The sequence below is a fragment of the Dromiciops gliroides genome, chromosome 3 (genome assembly GCF_019393635.1).
Source record: "Dromiciops gliroides isolate mDroGli1 chromosome 3, mDroGli1.pri, whole genome shotgun sequence".
NCBI lineage: Eukaryota > Metazoa > Chordata > Mammalia > Microbiotheria > Microbiotheriidae > Dromiciops > Dromiciops gliroides.
This window is the reverse complement of record NC_057863.1, coordinates 588,754,562-588,782,425: the sequence shown is the minus strand read 5'-3', so window position 1 is coordinate 588,782,425 and position 27,864 is coordinate 588,754,562. Positions and strand designations below refer to the sequence as shown.

At 36.6% G+C, this 27,864-nt stretch overlaps 1 protein-coding gene across 4 annotated transcripts in view; it reads right to left on the bottom strand.

Moving 5' to 3' along the window:
* Window positions 1-17,634, bottom strand: part of ZMYM4 (zinc finger MYM-type containing 4) — a 147,812-nt gene extending 130,178 nt beyond the window's left edge. For 2 of the 4 annotated variants that reach the window (XM_043992319.1, XM_043992320.1), the window contains exon 1: window positions 17,479-17,634. In XM_043992319.1, coding sequence (XP_043848254.1) covers window positions 17,479-17,529 — 51 coding nt within the window. In that variant the 5' untranslated portion in view covers window positions 17,530-17,634. Of the gene's footprint in view, window positions 1-15,853; window positions 15,915-17,478 lie in introns of those variants that run through there. The other 2 variants (XM_043992321.1, XM_043992322.1) reach the window with 2 other exon arrangements.
* Window positions 17,635-27,864: the final 10,230 nt, after the last annotated feature.

The following is a 27,864-nucleotide window of genomic DNA, read 5'->3' as shown; positions in this document are numbered from 1 at the left end:
AGAAGATAACATAATTTAGACAAAGTATGATATCATAATTTAATTAGGGGAACATGGACAATTTTACCATCAGATCTATGGATAAAAGTTTATAACCAAAGAAATAGAAAGGATTACACAAAGTAAATTGGATAATTTTGATTACATGAAATTAAAAAGTTTTGCACAAAGAAACAAAACCAATGCAGTCAAAATTGGAAGGAAAGTAGGAAACTTGGGGGAACATTGTGAAAATAAACTATGAATGACAATTATAAAGAACTCACTGAAAATGCTATCCATCTCCATATAAAAAAATGTTTGATTCTGAATCCAATGTGAAGCACACTTTTTTCACTTACATCATTTTTTTGTGTTTTTTTTCCTTTTGGTCTGTTTCTTCTTTTACAACTGTGACAATATGGAAATGTCTTACATAATTGTACATATATAACCTATATCAAACTGCTTACCATTTTATAGGAAAAAGTAAAGGAGATGGAGGTAGAAAAATTTGGAACTCAAAATCTTGTAAAAATGAATGGTAAAAATTATCTTTATATATAATTGGGAGAAAAATAAAATACTATTAAAAAAATAAAATTAAAATTCTTATTAAGTCATCCAAGCTCATGCTAAACCTTCTCTGGAGGTGTTAGCCACAACCATCTAAGACAGTTCGTTTCACTTATGAACAACTCTAATTATTGTGGTAAGATGTTGGCCCTCACATTATTAATCAATTGACAACTATAAATGGAGTACCTACTATGCACCCCACCCAGAGCTAGGCCTTGGGGATACAAAGAAAGGAAGGAAAAAACAACCCCAGTTCTCAAGGCACCTTCTAAACTATAAGGAAAGTTCTTGCAAGCTCTCTTTATCAAACATGACCTTGTAGCCGCCCTTAATCACCACTCCCCCCTTATCTAGGCACTCTCCAGATTATCAATGTCTTTTTGAAAATATGGATTAAAAATTTGAATTCAACAATATATTACTTTTAGGAAACATTACAAAAATGAGAGATACACCCAAAGGGCATGTAATGTTTAAAATCTAAATGGGTGGTGGCCTTAAATTAGAAGATCTCAGACTGAGTAGGTGGTTTTAAAAAAGCAGGGATAGTAATCATGACCTCAGACAAAGTTAAAGTTAAAATAGATTTACTGAAAAGAGAAAAATAGAGAAACTACACTATTTGTCAGCAATAGTATTCAATATTGTTTTAGACCATATAAAATAACCGGACTATAAAATATCCATATCCCTGCGAAAACAGATACAGGAACCATATGAACAAAAACATAAAACATTTTTTATACAAATAAACTAAAACCCAAATAATATAAGTAATATTTATTATTCATGGGTAAAGCCAATATAATTTTTTTAATGACAATTTTACCTAAATAATCTACTCTTTCATGTCATCCCAATTAAATTACTAAAAAATTATTTTACTGAGTTAGAAAAAATAGTAACAAAGTCTGTTTGGAAGTACAAAAGGTCAGGAACTCCAAAGAAACCAGGAAAAAAGATGCAAAAGCTGATTCAGCAGTATCAGACCTTAAACTATAAAATGGTTAATTTCGATTATTTTAATTTAAAATTTTCTGATATAAATAAAACCTATGTAGCCAAGAATAAAAGAAATGCAGAAAATTGGGGAAAAACGTTCATAGACAATCTCTTAAACAGGATGTGATTGGTTTGGAATGTTGCTGTGGTGAAGGAAATGATGAGCTGGTTGACTTGGAAAAACACAGATTCAACTTAAAAGGAAGATGCTAACATGATAGGTGAAAATAAGTATGATACGGTCTTACATATATGTGTATGAGAGTATATGTGTGTATTCCTATAGATAACTACGTATATGTATGTGAATATCCACACTTAACTGTAGCCTTCTTGGGGGGACAGGGGAGAATATAAAGTAAAAGTACATAGAGAGAACAAAGAAAACCAACAAGGAAGCAAAGAAAAGCTAGGTAGCTTTGAAAACAATGTGCGGCATTTATTATATAGGCTTTCTTGAAATAGAAATTTATTGTTTTATATTAAATCCTCTCATGTTCTGCTGTGTACGTGGCCATTTTTTTTCTTTTCTCATTTTTATTTGTCTAAAATAATATTTTTTTTAATTATGAAAAAAAAGATAAAATATGGTACCCAAAACTGAGCACCACAATCCAGATGTAGTCTAATCATGGCAGAGTACAGCAGGGCTATCATATCTGAATAGTCCTGGACAGGCTCTTGATACAGCCTAAGATCAAAGTAACTATTCTGCCTGCCTTATCACACCAGTGACTCAAAATGAGCTTGAACCAAAAGGTGAAACAATTTTTAAATGCATTGCTATATCTAGCCACAACTTTCCTACTTTTATATTTATGAAACATTTTCTATTTTGGACATGAGAATAATACTTCACATTTACCACTCCTAAATTTCATCATCAGTCATATGTTCTAGCCTGTCCGGATCTTTCTGAATCCTTACTCTCATCCAATGTATCTTAAATTTCTTAGCTTAAATTTGACAAGCTTACCATGTATGCCTTTCTCTAAACTGCAAAAGAATATATTAATCCTTTTCCCTTGGTTGCTTTAATTTTAAGCCAACTAAAAAAAAAACAACAACAACAGATTAGTTTTAAGCCAACTTATATCAAGGATGGTCCAGGATTTTTAAGATAAGGAATTAATTTTCTTCTTACTTTCATCATGTTAATGAGTTCCTTATTTTTAAATAGAAAAAAATCAGTTTTATGTTCAATTGGTAAATTTGAAAAAAACTTTTTACTCTACTTTTTTCAGAATTGAGAGACTATATTCACACCTTCCACAATAATTAGCCCTGTCAATTCCCAGTAAATTTTGGGTTGATGAGTTAAAGATACAAGTGATATAAAGGGATTTAACTTTTTCCAAATAAAAGACTACTATATAACATTAGAAAAATATTATAACACTAAAACTTATCATAGCACTATAACAGATAAACTATTATTTTGGAACCTTTCAAAAAGAGCAAACTCAAGTCAGTGTAAGGGGGATGGTAGCATTTTGTTTCATTTAAAGGGGAAAAAAAAAAAAGGTTGACAACTTGCCCTTAGATTTAGGACACTGAATCCTCAAAAGATTTGGGAACATCAGTATATATACTATCAACATATGCTGCAGACAGAAATGAGCCAGGCTTATACTTGACAAGCTTAGATTGAGTTTAGGAAATTGAACAATTCTTTTTAGTAATTCCAAGTTTCCCCCTGAAACAAATTTACCCCTTACTAACACCAATATCAGACAACTAGGTGGGGTGCAGTGGGTAGAGCTCTGGGCCTGGAGTCAGGAAAACTCATCTTCCTGAGTTCAAATCTGGCCTCAAACATTACCTGTGTGACTCTGGTAAAGTCACCTAACCCTATTTGTCTCAGTTTCCTCATCTGTAAAATGAGCTGGAAAAGGAAATAGCAAACCACTCTAGCTAGTGTCTCTTCCCTCCTCCTCCCCCCACCAAAAAACAAAAAACAAACAAACAATGACAATGACAATAAATGGGTTAAGAGTTGGACATGACTGAAATGGCTGAACAACAACACTGATATTATTCTGCCAATGTTATATGGCTCTGAATTGTGGAATACTAGTCTCTGCTGAATTAAAAGTGGAGGGCCAGGGACAACTGGGTGGTGCAGTGGATAGAGCACCAGCTCTGGAGTCAGGAGGACCTGAGTCCAAATCCGGCCTCAGACACTTAACACTTACTAGTTGTATGACCCTGGGCAAGTCACTTAACCCCAATTACCTCACCAAAAAAAAAAAACAAAGTGGAGGGCCACCCAAAGAGCAACTAGGAGATATATGGTTGGCATTAGTCTGCTATGGCAATTACCAACAAAGAACTGCATACCAGAAGAAGCATAAAAAGATAGTATTAGAGATAAACAATAAATAAAGAGATAAACAATAATAGAAAAGGTTGGTTGGTCACATAGCAAGAATGAGGTATTAAATATCAGCACTGATGAAAATATTACTGTCATAAAGAACTACTTTTTCCTTCAACTTCTAATATAAAACATGCATGAGCAATTAAGGGATTAAAAGATAAAACTGTTTATACTGTAATATGGAGAGATGATACATTTATCCCCTCAGAAATCTATCTTCATCAGGAACACAGAAAGAGTCTAATATGATTAGACAGAAGGTCTGGGAGTATTTTAATGATCTTAGAAGAATGGAAAAGGAGAAGAGAAATACACTTGGAAGGAAGGGAGGGAGAGAAAAGGTAAAGAAAACTTACACATAATTATGGTGAGCAAGAAGAAGTAAAACAAAGCTTGGAAGGGGGAATATGCTAACCTTACTCTCATCTGAACTGGTCAAAGGAGGGAAGAGTGAGTATGCATGTGCACATATACACACTCGACTTGGACCCAGAAATATTTCACTTAAAAGGGAAAGGGAAAATAAAGAGGGAAAGCAGATTAAGGGAAGGATAAGTCTTAAACTGGAAAAACTCTTGAGAGAATGGAAAGCAAAGCAAAGTTAAAAGTATTAAAACACACACACGCACACACCATAGAGGGAAACAAACAATTAACAACTTTAACTGTGAAGTGGATGAACCCATTAAATGGAAAAGGATAGCAGAACGGATAAAAAAGAAGAATCCAACAATGTTTATGACAAACATATGTGAAACAAAAAGATGCAGAGAGTTAAAATATGGTGCTGGAGCCAAATATAATGCTTCAACCGAGGTTTAAAAAAAAAAAAAGGTAGGGGGCAGCTAGGTGGCACAGTGGATAAAGCACTGGCCCTGAATTCAGGAGGACCTGAGTTCAAATCCAGCCTCAAACACTTGACACTTACTGTGTGGCTCTGGGCAAGTCACTTAACTCTCACTGCCCCACCAAAAAGAAAAAGAGAGATAAGTAGGGAAACTATATTTTGCTAAAAAGGTATCAAGGAATAAAACTGTCAAATTCACAGGAGATAAAACCCTACTGCGACCAAAACCATATTGAAATGTAAATGGAAAATGTTTAATAAAATAAATAAAAATTCAATACATTATAATATTAATTTGTGATTTTCTGAGTCATTATATGGACTACAAGGATCCAATTCTATGTGACTTTGACACCACTGCCATGGACAATGAATATTAATGCTAAACATGTATGTACCAATGGCATAGCAGCTAAATTCTTAAAGGAAAAAGTAAATGAGTTATACTGAGAAATAGAGAACAAAATCATAATAGAGGGAAACCTCAATTTATTGCTCTTAGACCTAGATAAATCTAAATTTAAGAATAAAAGAAATGAAAGATTATATAGAATTTTTAGTTCTCTGGATATTATTAAATAGGAACAGAATGGAGTATACACATTTCTCAGAGATGTGCATTCCATGTACTGGGGCATTAAAAACCTCACAGATAAATGCAGAAAAATTAAACACATATTTGACAGATCATAATGCAAGAAAAATTATATTCAATCAGGGTCTCTGAAGCAAAGATTAAAAATTGGAAGCTAAATAACTAAATTCTAAAGACTGGGTAGGTCAAAATACAAATCATAGAAACAATAATTTCAATGAAGATAATGACAACAATAGAACTAATATACCAAATTTTTCAGGATGCAGCCAAAGCTGCAAAGTAGGGAAAAATGTATATCTCCAAATGCTTCCATCAATTAAAGGGAGAGAAAAAAACAAACAAACAAAAAAACCAGATGAACAACTAAAATAAATAGAAAAACAAAAAACTAAAACCCTTCAAAGAAGAATCTTGAAAACCAAAGATTAGCAAAATTTAATAGTTAAACTACAGATATAGTTCACAAGATAAAATGCATGCCCATTATCACCATTACAATGGTGCCAGAAATGCTAGTTATGATAACAGCACAAGAAAACTAAATTGAGTCAGTAAAGCATAGGCAAAAACAAAATCAAAATTATCATTTTTTGGCATGGTAAACCTTAGAGAATCATGTAAAAAACTAAATGAAATAATTAACAAAAAACAGCAAACATGAATGATATAAATTAAAACCATACAAGCCATCAGCATTTATATATATTATTAAAAAAAAAAAACACCTAGCAGTAAGATCTAAAAAGACAAATTTCATGAGCAGAACCAGGAGAAGATTGTATACAGTATTAACATTGTGTGTTGATCAACTGTGATAAACTTGACTCTTCTCAGCAATACAATGGTCCAAAATAGTTCCAAAGGACTCATGATGGAAAATGCTCTCCAAATCCAGAAAAAAGAACTGTGGAATCTAAATGCAGATTGAACAATACTATTTCTATTATTTTTGGTTTTCTTTTTTGAGGTTTTTCCCTTTTGTTCTGATTCTTCTTTCACAGCATGACTAATGCAGAAATATGTTTAATGTGATTATACATATATAACCTATATCAGATTGCTTGCTGTCTTGGAGAAGGGGGAGGGAGAAGAGGGAAGGAGAAAAATTTGGAAATAGAAATCTTATAAAAACAAATGTTGAAAACTATCTCTACGTGTAACTAGAAATAATAAAACACGTTTATGATTTTAAAAAAGAACAAATTTCATTTGAAATAACCACAAGAATACTTAAATAAATAAAATAAATACGAAATAGTTAAATAACATTAAAATAACTGGGAGTCAACCTACCAAGATATACCCAAGAACCATATGAACACAATTACAAAACATTCTTTATAAAGATAAATTCATCTAAATATGGAAAATGCTAATTTTACATGAGTAGCCCAAGTCAATATAATAAAAATTACAATACTGCCTAAATTAATTAGCTTATTCAATACAACAGCAATTAACCTACTTTATAGAAGATTACTTTATTGAACTAAAAATAATTAAACATTCCATCTGAAGGAACAAAATATCAAGAATATAAAGGGAATTAATGAAAAAAATTGACAAGGAAGGAAGCTTAACAGTACCAGATCTTACACTCTATTATAAAGCTATATTCATCAAAACAATTTGGTACTAAAAAAGGTGGGGGCAGCTAGGTGGCACAGTGGATAAAGCACTGGCCCTGGATTCAGGAGGACCTGAGTTCAAATCCAGCCTCAGACACTTGACACTTACTAACTCTGTGGCTCTGGGCAAGTCACTTAACTCTCATTGCCCCACCAAAAAGAAAAAGAGAGATAAATAGGGAAACTATATTTTGCTAAAAGGTATCATATTTTTGCCTTTCTTAGTATGTTCAGCACTTAGTGTCTTGAACTTACCAAGTTGCTTAATGCTTTTTCATTAACAGTTATAGGTACCACCTTTTTTTTTTTGGTGAGGCAATTGGGGTTAAGTGACTTGCCCGGGGTCACACAGCTAGTAAGTGTCAAGTGTCTGAGGCCAGATTTGAACTCAGGTACTCCTAACTCCAGGGCCAGTGCTCTATCCACTGTGCCACCTAGCTGCCCCACCATGTTCTTTTAAAAAGGTGGTACCGGGGCAGCTAGGTGGCACAGTGGATAGAACACTGGCCCTGGAGTTAGGAGTACCTGAGTTCAAATCTGGCCTCAGACACTTGACACTTACTAGCTGTGTGACCCCGGGCAAGTCCCACTGCTGCACAAAAACAAAAAAACAAAAAACAAAAAGAACATGGTAGGGGCAGCTAGGTGGTACAGTAGATAAAGCACCAGCCCTGGATTCAGGAGGACCTGAGTTCAAATCTGGCCTCAGACACTTGAAACTTACTAGCTGTGTGACCCTGGGCAAGTCACTTAACCCCCATTGCCGCACAAACAAAAAAACAAAAAACAAAAAGAACATGGTAGGGGCAGCTAGGTGGTACAGTAGATAAAGCACCAGCCCTGGATTCAGTAGGACCTGAGTTCAAATCTGGCCTCAGACACTTGAAACTTACTAGCTGTGTGACCCTGGGCAAGTCACTTAACCCCAATTACACACACACACACACACACACACACCAAAAAAAAAAAAAAAAAAGAACATGGTAAAAGCTGAAGCATATCCTGAAAAAGGTAAACAGTATGAGAGTACTGTAGGGACACAGTACTCAAAGATCAGGTGAAAGAACTAGAGATGTTTGGCTTTTAGAAGAGGCAGGGGAGGATTCTTGTTGATGTCAAGTACTCTGAGGGATGTCAGTGAGAGTGACTTGAGTAATTGGAGGGGAATAGGTAAAGAGAACGCTTTAGGGTTGATTTAAGGAGAAACTACCTAACAAAACTATCCCAAACCAAAATGAACTGATGCAAAAAGCAGTGGGTACCCTTGGAGGTACTTAAACAGCAGTTAGGACTACTACTTATCAGATGTGTTATTTATAATACAGTAGGAAAAGCAACTAGATTTGAAGTCAGAGTCCCTGGGTTTTAATCCCATCTCTTCCACTTAACTACCAGTGTTACCTTGAGCAAATCACTTAACTTCTCTGGGCTTTGTTTCCTTCCTCTATAAAATGAGGAGACTGGACTGGTCTCCCTCAACTCAAAATCTAAGATCCTTCTCAATTATAAATCTACATTCCTAGAGAAGATTCTTGGTCACACAAGATTTGAAAACAGGGCCTCTGACTCCAAATCCAGTGCTCTCTGTACCACGTTGCTTCTTTATGAGTAACCCTATCAATCATCCATTGGGGTATCCTAATTCAGTTAGCTTACTATCAGTCATATTGCCTACTAGATAGATATGAAGATTATTCCTTACAATTGATTCAAAGTTGTTTTACTTTGAAGAATGTGTAGATAATGATTGTCTAATATGTTACGTGATCAAAGGAAAGAATTCTCATTCTATAAATGAAAAATTGATGGCTTTTAAAAAAACAAAATTCCAGCAAAAATAATTGATTTCCCACTATTCAAACATGTAGACATGTATAGTTTGTAATTAAAAATACCATCTTGGATTTTTATAAAACATCTTTTTAAAAAACATTTTAATTTGTTATTTATTTATTTTTTGCATTCTTTTCTTTTTTACATTTCAAGTTCAAAATTTTCTCCTTCCTCCCACCCCCTTCTACCTCCAGTCAGAAGGTAAGCAATATATCAATTATGCATGTGAAATCATGTAAAAACATTTCAATATTTTTTATAACATTTTTTGTTTGTTTGTTTTTTGGTAGGGCAATGAGGGTTAAGTGACTTGCCCAGGGTCACACAGCTAGTAAGTATCAAGTGTCTGAGGCTGGATTTGAACTCAGGTCTTCCTGAATCCAGGGCCAGTGCTCTATCCACTGCGCCACCTAGCTTCCCCCAAAACATTTCAATATTAATCACATTTTTTAAAAATAAAGAAAAATAAAGGTGAGAAAATTATACTTCAATTAGTACTCAGAGTTCTTCAGTTCTCTCTCTGGGAGTGAACAGCAGTTTTTTCATAATGAGTCCCTTGGAATTGTCTTCATTGTATCATATTGATCAGAGTAGCCAAGTATTCCACAGTTGATCATCACTGCAACATTGCTGTTACTATGCACAATAATCTCCTAGTTCTTCTCACTTCATTTTGCATCAGTTCATGTAGTTCTTGCCATGTTTTTCGGAAACCATTTCCCCCTTGTCATTTCTTATAGCACAATAGTACTCCATCATGATCACATTCCACAAAAAGCAATTGATGGGCATCCCATCTTTTCTTAAAAGAGGTAGAGATGGTGGGTTCTAATATGTACTTATCAACTAATTTGGTACATGATTTTTCATTTCTTTTGAATTTATGATTTCGCATATGTAAAATGAAACGGTTGAGATTAGATGACTTTTAAAGTCCCCTTTACCCCTAAAGTTGTTCTGTAATCAATCTAAAATCACTAAGAATAAGTATTATTCTCTTTCTGATAGAAGAATTGAAACTGAGATATTAAGGAATTTAGATAAAACAAAAAACTGAAGAGTCTACATAAAGCCAAAACCAGTAGTCAGTTTGGTCAAGACATGGTCAGCAAAAAAATTACTCAATCTTGTTATTCAATAGGCCAATTCACCTAATTTAATGCATCTTTGATATCAACTTTTCCAATTATGCAGATGTCTCATCCCTCCCTGTGCAAGCCTTACCCAGATACTTTCATAAATTTATCTCAGTAGGTCTACCCAACATGTTCACTTGACATTGTGTAGACATCAATAGAGCAAAGGGACTATCCACTGGTCATCCTTCACTCTCATTGAATTCAATGTAAACGGCTATAAAACTTTAACAGCAAATATATTTATTGAATGATTCACCTTTATTTGGTATTATGGGGGCATGATTCCTGGGTGCTCATAAATAACTAACTCTTTTTCAGCAGTTTTATGATAGTCGTGGAGCCAAATAATCAATCATATATTGCAGTTAACTATCCAATTTCAGTCAACATATAGCAGTCATATTGCTTACTGGATAGGTGTGAAGATTATTTCTTCTAAATTATTTTCTTCCCTAATACTGTATTTTCAAAGAACTAATTAATATTAGTAAGCAATACCACTATTGTCAAAACTGGGAGGGAAAGGAAGCATTACTGAATGGAGTCTCACAAATAAAGTGCTGGTTAGAATTATAAGGCTTCATACAGCTTGGCACAACCAATGACCTTGTGCAAGTTATTTCAAGACATTTGAGCATTTCTACATTAAGGAAACAAAGCAAATATTTTCTATTTTGACTAAACTTAGCTGTGAATCATAGAGTTCTAGAGTCTCTGACAAAGTGAAATCAAAGATCAACCAAAAGGTTGAAACAGAGGTAAATGGTAAACAACAATATTCTCCAATGTTAAGGGCTAAAATTCTAGCTAAACTGTCTAAAATATCTAATGAGTGGTCACCAATAAATTATAAGCTTTAGCAAGAGTTAGACTTTTAAGCATTTATTAAGGAGAATAAGAATTTGGTAAAGAGAGAAGAAAAGGCCTAGATTCCTATCTATTAAAGGGAGAGCACATTTCTAGCTCCGCTCTCCACCAGAGTCCAAAGGAAAAAAGCGCAAGACCGAGCACCAGTCTCTTCCTTCCTCCTCCCACTAGCCCGTGTCACTTCCTGACGCCAAAGAAAAGACTCCTGGTCTTGCCCTCAAAGACCTTCGCTTCATGGGCGGAACTCTTCTACAGTAAGTCTCCAGCAGGTGTCGTCATTCCAATCATTACACCAATAAGTTATAATCAGGAATTAAACTAAGAAACACATGGGGGGGGGGGGGAGAGATGGGTTGATCATATTACAACTATTTGGTACCAGGACCAACAGAACTACTGAAAAAGTGTTAGTTGACTAGGAGTACCCAGGAATCATACCTCCAAAATACCAAAAAGTGTCAATCATTCAATAAATACACAATTGCTATTAAAGTTTTATGTTTATTAACAGTGAATTGGTAGAAATAACATTTGGACTCACACACTATTTATATTAGGTAAACCAAAAACGGAAAAGGTCTATCTAAACTAAAAGACCGTTAATTACAATCTGCCGCTGATCTTGTACTATTCAAATATTCAATTTGGCAGATGGAAAAATCCAAGCCAAAGATCTCAATTCCCCCATTATCAAGAACCTATCACAGACTTCACAGAGCTAACTGGCTCTTTGCCTTAACAGGATATTCTACAAAGACGGCACAAAGAATATTAGCCAAAAGATACAATACAAGTGCAACACTGAAAAGGACTGACTGGGTGTTGCTATGGCTTCCAAAAGTACAATAAGAACTTAGTTCCAACAAGGGCCCTGGAAGCCAGAAGACATTAGCCTTGAAATATGACCTATGTAAAGTGATTGTTACTTCACAGACAGGCAAATCAGAAGGACCCTCCAAGAGATCACCTTTATAAACAGGAACACTCACCTTAAACAGTACTACACACTGGCTGGGAATAAAAATAGAAAAAGCAGTCCCTGATAAGGATATATAAGCAATAAACACTACATGCTCTTTTCAATACCATGTGAAAAGTCTATGATTTTTAATGGTACATTAGTGGTACTCTTACCATCTTACAATAGATCAGCCTTGCTGTACTGTGAGTTTTCTGATACCATATAAATGTTATCAACATGTAAGATAAATACATATAATGAGTTGGCCTGAAAAATCAGAAGCACCCAACTCTGAGAAACAAATCAAGTCCCAACTCTGAGAAACACTTACTATATGACCTTGGGCAAATCACTTAACCTTCTTAGTACTCAAGGTAATTCCTTAGGGCTCTAAGGTAACTATAAATTGCAAAGCAAGTGTCAGTTGGAATATAAAACCCAGTGTACTTGTTGTTAATAATAACAATAATAACTCTATGTGTAATAATATATTAATAATGTCAACATGTTATATCTTAATATAATGCTGATTATATCTTTATACTGTAACATGTAATAGTGATGATAATAATGCTGTTAACTAGCAGCATTTACATAGTACTTTGAGGTTTGCAGAACACTTTACAAATATGATCTCATTTTATCCTCACAACAGTCCTTGTTATTTTAAACATCAAAGCCTTAACAGGTTAATGAAATGAGTTAACATTTACTTATCACTTTGTCTTTGCTCACACTATTCCCTATGCCTGGATGCCCTTCATTCTTGGCTCTCCCATCTCCACCTGTTGAAATCTTATTTTTCAAGGTACAACTCAAATATCACTTCTTCCATAAAGCCATCTCCCTGATCTTCTCCAAAGGTATTTCCTCGCTCAGGCCACAAAGTACTATCTTTCTCTTAAGCACTTACATTCTGGATTATAGTTATTGCATTATTTTACTACAGTCTATTTATAATTTATAGTATATTAATACTATGTACAGCCTATTTACTATATAGTTATTAGGTATTTGTACACATGAGGGCAGGAACTATGTTTTATTTATCTACCTTGCTTTCAGAACCAAGTCATAGTAGGTACTTTATGTTTGTTGACTCATCCCAATTTTAATAGCCATAGCTTCTTTTTTTAGGAATCAAAACAGTTATTTCTTTTGTATGAATTAATTCTACCTAAGGAAGGTTTGGGAACTAGGGGAGAAAAAAAAAAACCTCAAATTTCTTTTCTAGCTTGTAAAGAGGAAGATTAGTGAACCAACAACATAAAATACATTAAATTATAATGCTGACCTTGCTGAAAGCCTATTCTGCTTTAAAAAAAAATTAATTAATTTCAAAATGTAAAGATGTAAAAGTTGTAAAGAAAAAAAGTAAAAGTTTAAAATATATGTGCTATGTAGTTAAAATAACTCCAGAATTTACAATTTTTTTAAGTTAAAGAAAATGTAAACATTTTGTTTTGAATGATGGCTATTAACCTCCTAATTGCAAAAACATTCTCCGAATATGCATTAACTTACTTAATTTGAGATACTTGTGACATAAGAGAGAAACTATCTGCTTTTACCAACTCTGGTAAATAAAATAACTTCCATGCTTTTCATTCATTGTATGTAGATTAACTATACCAGAAAATTGGACTACATAAATAATTCCTTTTAACTATTTTGTCAAGAAACCAATAGACTCCACAATTTAAGTTAAGAAATCCTGTAGTGGTAATGGATTTGTACAGATAAGCAATGTTTTATCACTGCAAATACTGTGATCAATAGTATACATTTGCACTATATGAAAAATCAGGGGTATAGTTCATAATATGAAACTAACAGCCTTATGGGGATCAGATTCACAATTTGAGTACCATTTGCTAATTGACTGAGCTAACACTAGCCATTAATAGTAAGGAATATCTCAAACGTAAAACAAGATGCAGCACCTCAATCTAAACATGATTGAGATTCACTGTCCCAGGGGCCCACAATATAGGTTAACATACTAGTCCAAGATGACCCATAATTCATATTTCTAAGAGGGAACTGTATGTAAAGAGTCTCTAAAGTGGATTCATAAGATAAGATACCAGTATGTTTCCTATAACCCTCCCTCCACATGGATTCAAAAGACTATCAGGTAGCTTAAAGAAACTCAAGTTTCAAAGATGAGGACTTTGAACTTGGGTCTATATATGTCCAACATCACCTGATTGAGTAATCCTTTCCTACCAAAATCAATCAATATCTACTGAATGTATATTGTATACAGTCTGCTGAGCCCTAAAAGCCAAAAAATGGTGTATGATGTGGCAGCATGGTAGAATGGAAAAAAAAACTGGACTTCTGGATTCAGAAGATCCATGCAACAATTATAACTCCCATACTTAACTATTCAACCTTAGTTTCTTCATCTATAAAATCTGGTTAATACTTGTAGTACCTACCTCATACTGTAAACAGTAAAATTAGTTTAAAAAAAAAACTGCTGAGTGCCTTATACAATAATATTGTTTTCAATTTGAAGAGAAAACTGAGAATCAAATAAAAGTTCTGATAACTTTAACATTTGCAAACGTTAGGAACAAAAATATATGTATATATGTATGTGTGTATGTACACTTATGTAGTTTAGTAACAATCACCAAGTAATAATACAATGTAATGTGATAAAAATCAAGGCTTTGTGATTTGGATTCAAATCCGAACTGCTACTTACAACCCAGATGGGCACGTACAAGTCACTTTTCTGAGCCTTAGTTTTCTCATCTATAAAATGAGAAGGTTGAACTACATGACCTCTAAGGTTTTCTCTAAGTCCTATGACCCTGAGATCTATTTTGCTAATTTGGAAAAATAGAGTCTATACACTATTTCATAGGGCAGTCCTGAAGATAGTACTCTGCAAGCAAATCATAACTATGTAAATATAAATTCCAATTATTATTATATAACACCACATTACAATTACAGGTTCATGATAAGAGCATAGTTTCTTTATGTTATTATCCAATCATCATTCATTAAATGGATTAGTCTTCTTAGTGCCTAATAACAGATACAATGATATTTTAATCATCTGTGATTTTGCAAGAGTATGACACCACCCATTAATGTGGAATGCAACTCTCCTATGCCTCGGTATATAGTATTCATAAATGGATTTGGCAAAAACAAAAACTTTGTGCTCAACCTGCTGGTAATGTTCATCTACAAACTTACCAAGGTTGTTCCTTGAGGACCAGAAATACCCTATTCCTGTATCTGACCTCCAAATCCTCCAAGGCTGTCAAACGAGTAAGAGGTTGTACTCCTCTGAAAACACAGAGTCGACTTGATGTCAAGAACAGTCAAAGGATCACAGACTTAGGGCTAAAAGGGACCCATAGAAAGCCATCTAGTTCAGCCCCCTCGCTTTACACACTAAGAAACTAAAGCCCAAAGAGGTTATGTGACTTGTCCAAGCTGAGGCATTAGCAAAGCAAAAATCTATATCATCATTATTACTTTTAAATCACAGCATTTTGTCCAATTCTTTACTGAACGTGACTGTGATTGAGTTCTTAACCTCTCTAAATGAGGGAGTTTGATTACTCTTTCTAGCTCTATGTCCTATCATCCTATTATCTGGTAGTTTAGTATATATAAGCTATCAGGGATATATTGCCAATGACTGTCCCCCACAACTGGGTATTCCAATGTGAAACTAAAGACTGAATGTAGAACTTGAACTACTTACTCCCTAACAGAGGCAATCTTCCTCCAAAATACAAGGGAAACTAAGCAAAGGAAACCCAAGCACGCTACACATACTGTAAAGGTAACCTCACTGTTGTGATTCTGTAATCTTTTAAAAGCACTAAAATCAATTCAAAACAAAGAAACGGTCATAATCTATGGGAGATCTTGATTTAAGTCTAAATTACTAACCTTTTACATAAATATAGAATAGGAAATATCACAGCAAAAACAGTATTAATCAGCTTGATTAATTGATGACAATTCCTATTTGTGAACATTATGTATCTAAAGAGGTACTTTACCTTGAGTTTCTGAGTTGCTGAAAATATATTTGGAAAACTTCTTGGGAAAAGAATTATAATCCCCCCAGCTACCTTATACCATCATTCCTGTAAAATGAAGATCCAAGTTTAAACCCATTCATAACTTTGAAAAATAACTAATCAATACTCAAAAGTTCATATCTATTGCATTTTATATATATATATATATATATATATACATACACACACACATAACACACACTAAGTGAACTATTTGAAGACAGTGTAATAAAGTTTAACAAATCCCTATGACAGATTAATTATGCTCCATACCCCTTTCCACCTTATAGAAAAGACCTATTAAGAACCTCAATTTGCTGTCTACTTAATGAACTAATCTGGGTGACACAAAAGTAGTAACCAACAACTGCAGACATTTACAAGTAATAGTATACACATGTAAAGATGCATAAAGATAACACACAAAAATAGGAACATTTACCATAATCACAGAATGCACACAGAAAATGCTTACAGCATGTGATTTTATTTTGAATTAAAGGACATTCTAGAAATGCTTATCTTTCCACCCAGTAGATACTACTCTTCTCTCATCATTTTATGAACTGTTTGTTCATGGGGTGACTTATTAGTACTGAGTCCTCTACCAGGTAATAACAGTAAAATAAGTTTTTTCAATTTGAAGAGAAAACTGAGAATCAAATAAAAGTTCTGAGAACTTTAACAGAACATTCAACTACTTAAGCACAGAATTGGTTCTCTCTCTTGCAGAACAGATGGACCGCATCCTTGAATTGTCAGAATTTCTGTCATACTCTTCAGGATTCTCAACTAGAGGTAAAAAACCTCAGTGGTTTGTTGTTGTTTTTTGTTATAGCCGAAGAAAAATCTCCTTCAGATGACTAAACCTGACACTTACCCTCTACCTCTTTCTAGGTAACAACACACCATCCCCTACATCTCAATAAAAGGGGGGAGGGGTTTAAAAGAGGGGGAGGAAGGACAAACAATGAATTAATGTTTTTCTTGCAAAACGGTTCTCCAATTAACTCTTGACTAGAAAGCCTCCAAGCTCCTCCTTTCTTCTAACTCAGGCCTTACAGGGTTTTCAAAAGCACTGATTTTCTACATTTGGAAAATACAAATTTGTCGACTCCCCCTCGAACCGCCGCCCCCTCACTACACCTCCCCCCCCCCAAATCAACCCCACCACTGCCACCGCCACCACTCCACAACCATGCAAGAGTTGAAACCAACTACCCCCTCCCTCCCACGGCAGATCTTTGTCCCACCTGCCTAAGAGCCACTTTCCCCACCCCATCCAGGACTGTCTCCCCTCCTCCTTTCCCCCGTCTGGGGCTCCTCGACTCACGCCCCCCCCTTTCCTGGGGCCCCTACCCCAAGACAGGATCCGCCATGTGGGGGCCCCCTCTCCGCGCCCCCCACCCCGCACACGCTCGAGGGGAGTGGGGGGGCTGGGTCAGCCCCTCCTCCTCCCCTCCCCTAACGCCTCTCCTGGGACGCCCCCTCCCCAAATCCCCCCCATCCCCGCGGGGGTCTCGCCAGCCGCGCGCCGCCCCCTCCCCCAGCCCCGAACGCGCGTTTCCTCACTCCCCCGCCCGTGCCCCGGCCCCAGAGCTCACCTCACCTACCCTCTTTCGGGGGCCGGGCTCCTCCGCCTCTCGCTCCGCCATGTTGGGCCCCGGCGGAGGCGCCGTTCGGCGCGACTCCTACTCCGGCTCTCGCTCAGGGCCGCGATGGCCCCCGGGTTGGTGGTCTGCCCCTGCCCTGGCCCGGCCCTGCCCACCCTTCCCCTCCCCTCCCGCCGCCGCCCCCCCCCCCTCGGTCCTCCCCTGCACACGCACCGGTGCCTCGATGCTGCCCTCCCCGGGCCGGGCCTCACCTCGCCTCCCTCAAGTGGGGAGGGGGCGGGTCCCGCAATCTGAGGGGAGGTGGCGGGGTGTCTGACTCCCCGGCTTGGGGAGGAGAGGCAGGACGGGGTGCAGGGAAGGGGCGCGGGGAGCCCGGGACTCGGGGGGTTAATGGTGTCTAATGGACCCTAGCTGGAGGATTATTTTCTGTCGGAGAAATTCCTCCGCCTGCCCCCTTCTTAAAGCGGTCACCAAAACGAGCCTCTTGCGCGGGCCTTCAGGGCGCTTGCGCGCAGCGCCTGCGCACTGCCAGCCCCTCCCTCCCTTCCCATCACTCCACCCTTTCTGGGCATGCGCAGTGAGAAAGCTTGGGTAGGCCAAACCCCTGGAGCCTTCTAGCTACCAGCTGCTGCTCCCTCCACTATGTTATGGCTGCCCTCTTAAAGGCCCCATGACCCAATTTTGAAATGAGGGGTGGGGGAAGATGGGAGTGATTCCTGAGAAGGGGTCCAAGGCCTGATATATGTGGTCTTGAGACTCAGTTGTACCCACCTCCTTGCCATGGTGACCACCAGATGATTGCACCTAGCCCAAGTCTAATGGGGGATCCCAGGAGTTAGAACTGGAAGAGGCGTTAGAGATGCTTCAGCCTCGTACCCTAACTTTGCAGAATAGGAAACTGAGGCTCAGCTCAAGGGATTTGCCCAAAATCACAAAATGAGTGAAGGGGTGGAACCCAGAGCCTCTTTGGTCAAATCTAAGTCTCTTTTCTAAAGGCCTAGCATAGTGTCTGGCTGGGAGCCAAGACCAGAAGGATTCGGTCAACAGCGCAAAGGAAACCCCAGGTCTCAATAGTCCAAATTTGAGGGGTCAGGTGTGGCTGGAACTGGACATACTCGAGGCTGGAGCATGAAAGAGCCAAGTACTTCCCAATGCAAGAACACTTCAAATGAAGATAAGTCTGTGGTATAAAGAGTAGACCAGTTACTGGAGCTAATGGTCGCCACAAGTCAGCCAGTCTGACCGCAAAGGTGGGAGAAGGAATGTTCTTCAGCTTATCCGAGATGCCAACATCATCCCCTAGCCCAGAATGAGGATGAGTAATGGAGAGCCCATATCATAATAAGTCCTGTTTTATTCTCCTGGAACTGGTGAAATAGGAACTCCTACTGATAAAACATGGGAATTTGCCTAAAGTAGGAGAAATTGTGTTCTCTGCCATGAAAATCTGAGGTGGATAAACTTGTCTTCTAGAACCTTCTGTGCCTTGTAGTGTGAGCAGTTTATCCAGAGAATCAGTTTCTCACTATGGGGTAGAGGTAGCATGACTGTCCCTGTTTCATACTTCTATTTACTCCACTTTTGGACAGGTCAGGAGAAAATAGGTGGTTGTCATGATCAATATCAAATAAAGTGGAGAATAGTAAGAAATGTAATAATTAGATACTTCTATGTGATGCCATTGTTGTGGAATGCTAGTCCAGATTGAAACTCTTTCTGTCCTTTCTCAGCATCTTCTCATCCTATGTGATTTCCATGAATGTTTTCATGGATGAAGACTCACAATAAGAACAAATAAAATGTTGAAGGTCTTTCCTTACCAAGCCAATTATATGCATGTGAGGTAATAGTATTTTGAATAATTGCAAATATCGAATATCAATCCATGTATAATCCAACTGTATATGTATGCGTGTTTTAATTTATTGACCAAAACAGCTTGACCAGGGACAAGGTCAGAAGATTCAGGATGACCTGGATCAATTTCTAGAGCATCCATTTGTGCAATGCTAACCACTGATGATCATGAAGATCCAAGTGAAAATAGTCAATTCCTACAGATTTCCTGTAATGATCCTTGTGTCAGAATAGTTGACCTCAAGGAAGGTAAAGAACACGAATGTGTACTTTACACAATAGTAAGGATATGCAGAATCTCTTTGATCACATAAGGAATGAAGTGTTTTGCACATCCAGGGAACATCCTTGAGATCAAGGACTATATTTAGCTATCTTTGCTTCTTCCCCCACACTGACCACAGAACCTTTAACACAGTGGACACTTGATAAATATATTTTGAATTAATGTTGAAACAATAAATAAAAATTGTACTGAAGGCAGTTTATCACTCAAGAGATAAATCATCTAATTAACATACTGGATCCCATCGGCTCACAACAAATCAGTTATGAGGCTGAGAACATAGTGGGACCAACCACTGGTCAGTCTGAGTGTTTGAACAGAAATGAAAACAAGATAATCATTTTTAATACTTAGTCGATTTGTGCTCTTACCAAGTTGAGCTACAACAGATCTGAATAATTTCATATTTTTTCCATTATTTTGTTGCTAATGTGAAATCCAGGAATGAAATTGCTTAATTTGTGGCATTTTATCTTTGAACTGTCCACAAAATTTCCAAAACATAGAGTTCCTTTATAAGGCTAGCTTATCTTTTAATTAAGCACCTGAGTGGTAGATGGCACAGAACTTCCAGGGGAAAAAAGGATGAAGAAAAAGGTTTCACTTGACTAAACAGAAAGCTGCCAGAACCTTCTCCCTTGTGACAAATTGTACAAGAGTAAAAGAAATCCAAGAGTAGAGGAAAAGGGCTTAATATAGGAAACAGAGGGGGAAAAGAGATCTTTTTGCTAGTAAGATAAAGGCCTAAGGAGGAAAGAAAGCATAAAATAAAGAATTGCTCACCATGTGCTAGATGTTCTACAGCTCCTTTTTGTAGCAACAGTCTTTTTTTTTAATATCATGAGACAATTCTTTTCCTTCAGAAGTTTGCAAAAAGATCAATAACATAAGACATAAAGATATCAGAACTTAATAATATAATAGCTAAAAAGCAAGTTGAAAAGACCATAAAAATCTCACAAGGTAGTCTACAATTAATTGCCAAATGGGTAGTTAAAAGCAATAAGTTCAGAGGAAGGAAAAGATCACTATGACCTGAGAGTTCCAGGAAGTAAGAACTGAGCTGGACCTTAAAGGATAAATAGAATTAAAATACAGAGGAGGCATACTGATCCCCAAATGCAAACCTTCAAGAAATAAGTCTTGGGCTGTGGGAACACTTCACCTTTGTCAAAGCTATAAATTGATACAATTCATGAAGAAAGACTCTCATGAATACTCAAATATTCATAACATTCTTTGTCATAATGAAGAACTGGAAACAAAGTTGTATAAGATATACCATAATTTCTGCCATTATATGGGGAATGTCTGCATCTTATGGTATATGAACATAATGGAATGTTATTGTCTGGTCAGATGAAGAATATGAGGAATTCAGACAGCCATGGAAAGATAAATGAATTGATGAATAATGGAGCAAGCAGAACTAGAAGAAGAATATATGCCATAATTACAATACTATAAATGAAAAGGATGCTAAAAAACCAACAACCCAACCCAGAGTAATTGTCATAATCAATGTTGGTTCTGGGGAATAGATTGTGAAACACACTTTGCTCCTCTCTACAGAGGTGAGATTCTGTGGGTCAATTCAAAGTATAGCATGCAGCAGCAGTCACTATTTCAATTTATTTTGCTTAACCTTTCCTTTGTTATAAGATTGAAATCAATGCCTGTGCGGGTGCTATATGTGGAAATAATTGTGACATAAAAAAATAAGCAGTATCAATATATAATTTCTAAAATATCTTTAAATGTAGGTAATTAAAGTTCATCTCATTAATTCATTCTTTTAGCCATGCTAGGAACCTTTCATCATTATGCCTAACTGATGATCATTCAGAATCTAAGAACCTTCAGGGACAGGGAGCTCTGGGCTTCGTGTAAGTAGTACATCCCATTGGTGGACAGCTTTAATTGTTAGAAAGCTCTTTATATTGGGCTAAAATCTGGTTTCTTGTAACTTTCACCCTTTAGCCCTGTCAGGCTCTAGAGCAAGAGAGAACTTTTCTCCCCCTTCTATATAACATAACATGAAATCATCTTAGGGGCAGCTAGGTGGCGCAGTGGATAGAGCACTGTCCCTGGAGTCAGGAGTACCTGAGTTCAAATTCGGCTTCAGACACTTAACACTTACTAGCTATGTGACCCTGGGCAAGTCACTTAACCCCAATTGCCTCACTAAAAAACAAAACAAAAAAAAGCATGAAATCATCTTGATCCCCCCAATCCCTAATGACCTTTTCCATTCTTTGCTCCTAATACGTTGCTTTCCCAGCACTCTCTGATGCACTTTGTCTGGATTATTTTGTTGATTATTGACAAACTTTTGTCTATGTGCCTTATCCCTCTGCTAGACTATAAGCTCCATGGGCTCAGGAACCATTTCTTATTAAAATTTGCTATTTCCCCTAATGCTAGCACAGTGCTCTATGTAGAATTGGCATTTAATAAATGTTTATAGAATTATGTTGAATAACATGTCATGACAGTTACTTGTCTCTCCCTACCCAAATCTTCTCCAGGTTCAATATCACTAGTTCCCTCAATCATCATTCCTATGACATTTTTCCAGACAGCTCACTATCTTGATCATTCTCACCTAGATAATTTACAATGCCCTTAAGCTTTGGCACACATCAATTAGCCAAATATCTATTAAGCACCTATTAGATAACTGTGGTAGAAGTTGGATTATATGAGGATTTTTGGTCCCAACTCTGGAACTCTATCAATAAGCTCTCAGATGTGACCTGACCAGTGGAAGATACAGTGGAATTATTATTTCACAGGGTATGAACACACTGCTTTAATTAACTCAGTTTATTATGTTAGCCTTCTAGCTAGTTGTGTCACACTATTGGCTTTTTAAGCAAAGATGAAGCAAAAACCCCAGATCCTTTTACACATAAGCTGTTATCAAACCACATCTCTTCCCTAACTCCCAATATTTATATAATTGATTTCTTGAAACTAAATGCAGGTTATCATATTTATCCCTATTAAATTTCACCTTTTTGTTTCTGGCTTCATTTTTCCAGACTACTAAGATCATTTTGGATTTTGACTATCTTATTAGTTATTCATCTCAGTTTTGAATCATTTGAAAATTTGATAAATATGCGATATATTTAGTTTCTCCTCTCTCCAGAATATTTTCCAGATAGCTGCAAAAAATTCCAACAGTCCTAAAACACAAGCCTGATCTTGTTACTCTCTTCTCAAGAAGCCTCACTAGCTCCCTCTTGCCTCTAAAATAAAATACAAATTATCTTTTTTTTTCTTGTCTTAATTTGATTTTTAATTCCAAATTTAACAAACACCCCCAAAAAGAGAGAATATCTATATGCAAAGTAGAACAGAAAAAATTATATATGAAAATGCAAATGTCTTATGTGCAGCTTGCTTTTTAAAAATTATTTAATTCAATTAAAAAAAACAAAACCACAAACATTAACTAAGTGCCTGCTTTGTGTCAGATACTGTGATTAAGCACTGGGGATATAAATAAGAAAACGAGATAGTCCACGCCCTTAAGGTGCCGGAACTATCTAGCTCAAAGCTTTCTTATACTGTGTGTGGATATATAATTGAATGTGGGGGGTTGAGAAAAATTTGGCAACAGTAAAAGGTTATATACCTATATACACAAAGTTGTGTAAAAATTTCTCCAGTGAAAAGGGGTCTCATGTGGAAAGTTTAAGAAGCCCTGATCTAGCTTAGGGACTGGTAGGTCTTCCAAGTCTGCTCATGGAAAATGGAGTTAGCAAATTTTTGAATACTTTATAAAGGAAGGCTTTGGGAGGAATAAAATGCTTTGTCCTCCAGCCTTTCAATCAGAGGGGAGAGGCAATTGTTGGAGGGGAGAGGAAAGTGTTGAATATCAAAACCTGAGTTTACCTTCTAGTGTTCAGCTAATTCTTGCGGGGAGGAGGGGTACCTGGGAAGGGGGGAGTGTTGTTCCTGTGAAGTTGAAACCAAACAGAGCTGCTAATAGAAAATGGAATTTTAACATTGGAAAATGGAGTATATAACAAATTCAATGTTACTTTCAAAAGTGGCCTGCGGGGCAGCTTGATGGCACAGTGGATAGAGCACCGGCCCTGGAGTCAGGAGTACCTGAGTTCAAATTCGGCCTCAGACACTTAACACTTACTAGCTGTGTGACCCTGGGCAAGTCACTTAACCCCTATTACCTCACTAACAACAACAACAAAAAAGTGGCCTGCTTGTCTGTGTTTTTGAGCCTCCTTCTCTTCTGAACATATTTTAAAACGCATCCATGTCCCTTTTTTTTCCTTTTCATAATTTTTTAAATTTTTTGGCAATCCTATCACTAGATCGCCCCTACCCCCAAAATGCCTCCCCCACCCAAATACAAAAACCCCCCACAGTTCTTATAACAAATAAGCATAGTCAAACAAAACCATTCCACATATTTAACATGTGCAAAAACACATGTTATTTTATGCCTTGAGTGAAAGGAATTGACTATTGACTAGAATTCTTAAGTCTTTTAAAGTTGTTTTTCTTTACAATATTGTCCTATCTTGTATATTGTTCTCTTGGTTCTCTTCTATCAGTTTATACAATCATCACAGTCTTGTGTGAAATAGACTTTTTTCGTTGTTTTTGGTGGCATGATAATATTCCATTACATTCATATACCATAATTTGTTCAGCCATTCCCCAGTTGATGGGCACACCCTTTGTTTATGGCTCTTTGTTATAACAAAAAGTGGTGCTGTGAGGTTTTTTTCTTTTTTTCTTTCTTTTCTTCTTTGATCCCTGGGCCATAGATCTAGTAGTAATATAGGTGGGAGAAAGAGTATGCAGTTTGGTGACTTTTAGGGCATAGTTTCAAATTGCTTCTCAGAATGCCTAAATCAATTCATAGCTCCACCAAGAGTACCCCAGTGTATGTTTATTAGCAACCTTTCCAACAATTGCCATTTTCTTTTTTTCCCCATGCTTACCTAATTGATAGGTCTGAGATGAAATGTCAATTGTTTTATTTGAATTTTTCTAATTATTAGTGATTTGGAGCATTTTTTTTCATACAGTTGTTTAGATTTCTTACTTTGAAACCTGCCCATTCATATATCCTTTAACGATTTATCTATTGGGGAATTGCTGTCATCTTTATATATTTGAATCTGTTCCTTGGTGATTTTGGATATTAGTCTTTTATCAGAGAAACTTCCTGCAAAGATTTCTTTCTCAGTTAATGTTTTCCCTACTAATTTTAACTGTACTGATTGTTTTGTTCAAAAACTTCAATTTTATGCAATCAAAATTGTCCATTTAATCTGTTGTGATCTTTTCTCTTCTCTGATTATGAATTTTTCCCCTATCCATAGATGCAAAAGATATTTTCTTCCTTGCTCCTTTAAAGTTCTATCTAGAGCATTAATCCACTTGGAACCTATCTGTGTATGTGGTGTCAGATTTTTTTTTCAATCAATAAACACTTATTAAGTACATACTACATGCCAGCTACCATGCTAAGCTGTGGAAACAAAAAGAGGCACAAAACAATCCCTGCCCACAGTCTAATGAAGGAGATGATGTGCAGACATATATATATATATACACACACACACATATATATATACATATATGTGTGTGTATTTATATATACAGCCATACATATATATACCCACATACAAGCTATATATAGGATAAATGGGAAATGATTAACATAGGGAAGGCTCTTCAATTAAGAGAGGTAGGAAAGGCTTCCTGTAAAAGATGGTTTTTCAGTTGGGAATTAAAGGAAGCCAGTGGATGAAGTTGAGAAGGGAAAGCATTCTAGGCTTGTGGGACAGCCAGAGAAAATACCCTAAGACAAGAGATGGAGTGTTTTGTTCACAGAGCAGCAAGGAGGCCAGTGTTACTCCAAGAGTACATGTTGAGGAATAAGCTGTAAGAAGACTGGAAAGACAGGAGAGAGCTAAGTTTTGAAGGACTTTGAATGCCAAACAGAACATTTTTTTATTTTACTCTGGAGGCAATAAGTAGCTACTGGAGTTAATTGGGTAGGAATGAAGAAGGGGCAGCTAGTGTCATGTCTGGACCTCTTCCAGATTGTTTTCCAATTTTCCCAGCAGTTTTTTATTGAATAATGAGTTCTTATCCAAGTACCTAGCATCTTTGGTATATTGGAAGCAGCTAGGTGGTAGGATAGAGCCATGGGCCTGGCTTCAGGAAGACTTGAATTCAAATCTAGCCTCAGGCATTGAGACCATATTAGCTGTGTGACCCTGAGCAAGTCATACAACCTTTGTTTGTCTCAGTTTGATGGGGCTAATAATATCTACTTCCTTGGGTTGTTGTGAGGATCAAATGAAATAATATTTGTAAAGTACTTATAGAATAGTGCCTGGTAGGTGCTATAGAGATGCTTTATTCCCTTCTTCTTCTATAGTAAACACTAGGTTTGTGTTTCTATATATTTTATGGCTTTCCACTGGTCAATCTCTCTCTTTTTTAACCAGTACCAAATCAAATTGATGATAATTGCTTTGAGATCTTATACTTCTAGGCCCCTTCCTTCTCATTTTTTTCTTTATTTCCCTTTAATATCTTGATCTTTTGTTTTCTAGCTTGCTAAAACAATACTTTGCTAGTTTGATTTGTATAACACTGAATAAGGAAATTAATTTAGGTAGTAGTATACTTTTTAATATGTTGGCATTTCTCTACATTTATTTAAGTCTTTGTATTTTAACAGAGTGTTTTGTGATTGTTTTTGTATAGTTCCAGTGTGTTTTGGTAGGTAGACTCCCAAATATTTTATATGTATATATACATATACATATATATATATATATCTTACCCTACCAAACCCTAGCTTTAGATTACTCCCATCAACCCTTGCCTTCACTTTGACACACCTGCTGCTAAAAGAAGCTTGAGCAAATCATGAAACCATGTTAACTGAATCCAATACAAATTTATGTTATATAATCTCAACTGAGCCTTCACTGTGGCAAGGCAGCTTTTATACTTCCCTAATTAACTCATTATCCCACACACTAGAGGTCTTTTTCCAAGACTTTTCTTCCTTCCTCAAACCTCCCACAACTTCCCCTCCCCCATCTTAGCTAAGAAATGTACCTTACATTTCACTGAAAGATCTCCCCTCCTCTTCATCTTACATCACTTAGATGCCTTCTGCTGTTGTTTCTTCCTTGTATAGCTCACATAAGAGCTATACACAAATCATCCCATTCTATGTTATCTCCTCCAGCAGATTATCAATCATCCCTACCCTCTCATTAATCTTCCACTCCTTGTATATTGGCTGGTTCCTTATAAATATGCCCATGTCTCTTCCATCCTCAAAAATCTCACTTAATTCATTCATCCTTGCCAGTTATTTTCCTATATCTTCCTCCTTTTGAGTCTAAATTCTTTAAGGATAGGTGCCCCCATTTCCTTTCTTCTCACTTTCTTAACTCTGTAATCTTCTGACCTCATTGTTTCAACCTCATCATTCAACTGAAAATTGCTTCCTCCAAAGTTACTAATTTTTTCTTAATTGCTAAATCCAATGGCTTTTTTCCTCAATCTTCATTCTTCTTGACCTCTTTGTAGCCTTTGACAACACTGTTGATTGCCCTCTTTTCCTTGAATATTCTTTTTCGCTCAACATTTTTTTTTGGTGACACTGCCTCTCGCCGGGTTCTCCTTATAACAGTTTAACACATCCTCTGATTCCTTTACTGAATGTATTCAGGTCTCTCCCATTAACCATGGTGTCCCCCAAGAGTCTGTCCTGGGTCCTCTTCTCTTCTTCCTTTATACTACTTTACTTGGTGATCCATGGCTCCTATAGATTCAGTTATCATATCTATGCTGATGGGTTCACAAATCTACACATCCAGCCCTAACCTTTCTGCTGATATCCAATCTTGCATGTCCAAATACCTATTAGACATCTCAAACTGGATGTCTCATAGACATTTTAAACTCAACAGATTCCAAAACTGAACTCAGTCTCTTCCCCCAAATCCTCCCCTCTTTCTAAGGTTCTGTTACTGTCAAGGGTGACCACTATCCTCACGGTCACTTAGTCTCAAAACCTAGGCATCATCCTCAACTCCTCACTCTCACTCCCCACATCTAGTCAGTGATCAAAACCCATCATTTCAACCTTTATAATAAATACCCCCTCCTCTCCTCTGACACTGCAACCACTGTAGTGCAGAACCTCATCACCTCATTCC